This window comes from Elephantulus edwardii, unplaced genomic scaffold, assembly GCF_000299155.1.
Source record: "Elephantulus edwardii isolate Elephantulus edwardi_28Jun2011 unplaced genomic scaffold, EleEdw1.0 scaffold00042, whole genome shotgun sequence".
Classification (NCBI taxonomy): Eukaryota; Metazoa; Chordata; class Mammalia; order Macroscelidea; family Macroscelididae; genus Elephantulus; species Elephantulus edwardii.
Genome location: NW_006399792.1, coordinates 8,127,353 through 8,130,886, shown reverse-complemented (window position 1 = coordinate 8,130,886; position 3,534 = coordinate 8,127,353). Strand labels below are relative to the sequence as shown.

The following is a 3,534-nucleotide window of genomic DNA, read 5'->3' as shown; positions in this document are numbered from 1 at the left end:
TTCATTGAAATTAATTTAAAAAAAGAAAAAAATTGTAAGCACAATCAGAGTCAAGATTAAAAGATTAATAGAAGAATATTGCTGCGATGGACCGTTGGGTCAGAACTGAATCATAGCTTATCAGGTTTTCAAAGGAAGTAGATAAAATGGGAGGAGATTTCCCACTTTTCTCCTTCGAGTAGCTGGTGGATTTGCAATGCCTGCAACTCCTTACCATAAGCCACCAGAGCTCCCAAATAAAAGAACAAAAAAATGATAAATTACATCTTGAATATGGCAGAGTGAAGACAAAACGAGGACACAAGATAGGATAAGACAGATTGTTAGTGAATGTACCTGGTGAAGTAAGAACTTCTGTTGATTCCTGATCTCTTTTCTTCTAGGTAAACTCCTGATGTTGTTGTTGTTAGGTGTCATCAAGTTGAGCAAGCCTATGAACAACAGATCTGAACCCCATCCTAACCTGTGCCATCCTCACACTTCCTGACATACTAGAGCCCATTCCAGCAGGCAATTGGCTTCCAATGTGGGCTCTACCTCTGATAAAATAATTATCCATACTCCTCTACTGTTCAGTGGGTTTCCAGAGGCCTGTAATTTAAGGAGTGGATGGCCAATCCTGCTTCCTAGTCTTTCTTAATCCGGGAACTTTACTAAAATCTGTCCATTATGGGTGGCCTTTGTGGCATTTTTAAAAATTAATTTTAATGAAAATTTACAGACTTTGGATTTCCATTCATTCATTGTTGTACTTTTCTCCCTGCCCACCCCTCTCCCCTCAGTACACTCTTTGAAAAGTAAAAGTCCCCCCATTGTTGTACAATCCCTCCTCAGGTCCACTCCACTATGCTGCCTTCGCTCTAGACTCCTGTGATGACAATAATACCTAATCACATATCCCTTTTAAACAGTTTTCTCCCTCAGCTGTTTCAATGCAGTATACATTATTTATCCCATCTTTCTCAGTCACTCCACAACCCTGATGTCAGTCTTGTTTTACAACAGTGGCACTTTGCAGTATTTATCCTTTTGTGACTGAGATATTTCACTCAGCATAATGTCCTTGAGGGTCACTCATTTTGAATAATATTGAATGAGTTCCTTGTTTTTCAATGCAGCATAGTATTCCATTGTGTGAATATAGCACAGCTTCTCTATCCATTTGTTTGTTGATGGGCACTTAGGTTGTTTCCAACTCCTTGCTATTGTGAACAAAGTGATAAATATGGGTGTGCACATATCTGCTTGGGTGGCAGTTATGGTCTCTTTGGGGTGTATTCCCAGTAGTGAAATTGCTGGGTCAAATAGTATTTGTATTTGCAACTTTTTGAGAAAGCGCCACACCACCTTCTACAGTGGTTGCATCATTTTACACTCCCACCAACAGTGAATAAGTGTTCCAGTTTCTCCACAACCTCAAAATCATTTGTTGCTTGCTGGGCCTTTGTGGTATTTTACACACCAGTGGCATAGCTCCGAGCATAAGTATAACCTACAAGTTAGGAAAAATATTGCCACCTACACAAAAAGGCAGATGTGGTGGCTTAGCGTTAAGGTGCTGGGCTCCCACAACCCACCAGCTGCTCTGCTGGAGAAAGATGGGGTAATCTCCTTGTGATATACTGCCTCTGAAAACCCACTAGAAGATCAGCTATGAAACAGTTCCCTCTTAACAGAAACACAAAATAACAAAATAAAAAAGTGAAAGAAAATAAGACCGCTAAATGTAGGTGTCTGTAGGCTTATGTTTTATAAAGAGAGTGATTATGCAATATGAAGTTTATAAAATTACTTTATTTCAAATGTGAAAATACAAAACTACTTATTTATAAAATGTAAGGACATCGAAACATCCAAAATGTTAAGTCTCAGGCTTAGCTCTTTATAAATATACTTAAATTTATTTAAGACAATAGTCATAGCAAGCATAAATATATATTTCTAAAAGTTATTATAAAGGGGAAAATGGTACATTCTATCACCAACAGGAAAATCACAGAAATATAGGGGGTCTGTGCTGTAGGCAATTCAACTTCTACTCCACTCTTAAAGATCACTTTCTGAGATAACTGCAGGAATCTCAGTAACTGGGGGGCAGTGGCGGAATGGAGGGGGGCTATGCAACTGGTCCGTGACATGAGAGAAGACACAGGGATGCCTCTGAAAAAGAGGCTTCTTCAAGTCTATGAAGGAGTCACAGGATAAAATTCTTTCTCTGCTGCTGATGGAAATGAATGGGTATTTGGAACAGCATCATGCTACTGGCTGGAGAAAGAAGCCAACACAAAAGAGGGCCGAGCAGAGAGATCCATGCACCCTGGATCCTTTGTGATGCATCAGTAACTGGAGCTCACCCTACTTAAATTTCTCGCTAGGTGGAATTACACATATCCATATTGCTTAAGCCTCTTCACACAAGGATTTTCTGTTACTTACTGCCAAGTAATCCCCAATCAAAACAAGATTTTAAGTAAACGTTGATAGTTAAAACATACTGAATGCTTTCTCAACCTCCTCTGTTGGTAACCAAATCTCATTTACAGTCTTTTAAAATAATTTCACTTGAAGTTTATCTAATCCTTTCCTTCTGAATTTCCTTTGGTTTTTTAAAAATATTATTGCACCTAACCCTCTATCCCATTCCATATTACTGCAGCCAAACAGAGGGACAGCGGCTTGATCCCAGCTCCCAGTTTGGGTCCACTTTCAGAGTGGTTTTGAAGATTGGCCATAAACTTTTCCCAGCAGACTCCAAATAAATGGCACCTACAAGGAGAAATGCAACAACCTTCTCGTGACAGTTTTAAAAAATAAAAACAACTAAGAATGCTTTAAAAACTAATAATATAACCTTCACATACTTGCCTCCTGGGCATTCTGGAAGCATTCATACATATTTTTAATAACTTTAAATAAAAATAGTGCATGCACAGAGCTAAGCATAATGTTTGGCACCAGGGATTATGAGTTATTATTTTTAGTGGTAGTCTACTTGGAAAAATGAAGATATTGTATTAAACTTGGCCCTGAGAATGTCCCAATTTCTCTGAAGAGCCCATAAGTTCAATTGTAATGTATCTTCTTTCTTGTCTTTCTAAATCTTGAGTTTTGCTTTCCTCTTATTAATACATTTTATTATAGCCATCTCAGGGTTGGTGTTATTAACACCTTTCCATATCAGATGCAAGCAGGAACTTTGGCATTTCTTATCACAAAAAACCCATATGAAAAAGCCGGCAAGCCCAGGGAACTTCCTGGGCGGAGGGGTTTTTCTGTCAAAGCTGGCAAGGTTTGATCATCCACCATCTTCAGAATCTGGCCATTAAGTTGAACAGATCTGCAAAAGAGAAGGACAGGCCTACATTAGCCAACTTGTGCACAGTCCCCCTATCCTTCAAAAGTTTTGAGATCATTTTTAGGCCCTGAATTTTCTATGTGGCAGTCAATGTATACTTGTATTTCTACAATCCATCAGTACTTAAGGGAACTCTAGTGGCTTAGTGGTAAGAAGTGATGCTGCCAACTCAAAAGTTA

General features: G+C 38.8%; 1 protein-coding gene across 1 annotated transcript in view; it reads right to left on the bottom strand.

Moving 5' to 3' along the window:
- Positions 1–3,177: 3,177 nt before the first annotated feature.
- The window catches only part of HPSE (heparanase), a 100,695-nt gene continuing 100,338 nt past the window's right edge, over positions 3,178–3,534 (bottom strand). Inside the window, exon 13 of the mRNA XM_006885325.1 lies at positions 3,178–3,337. Within this exon, the coding sequence (XP_006885387.1) occupies positions 3,178–3,337 (160 nt within the window). The remainder of the gene's footprint in view (positions 3,338–3,534) is intronic.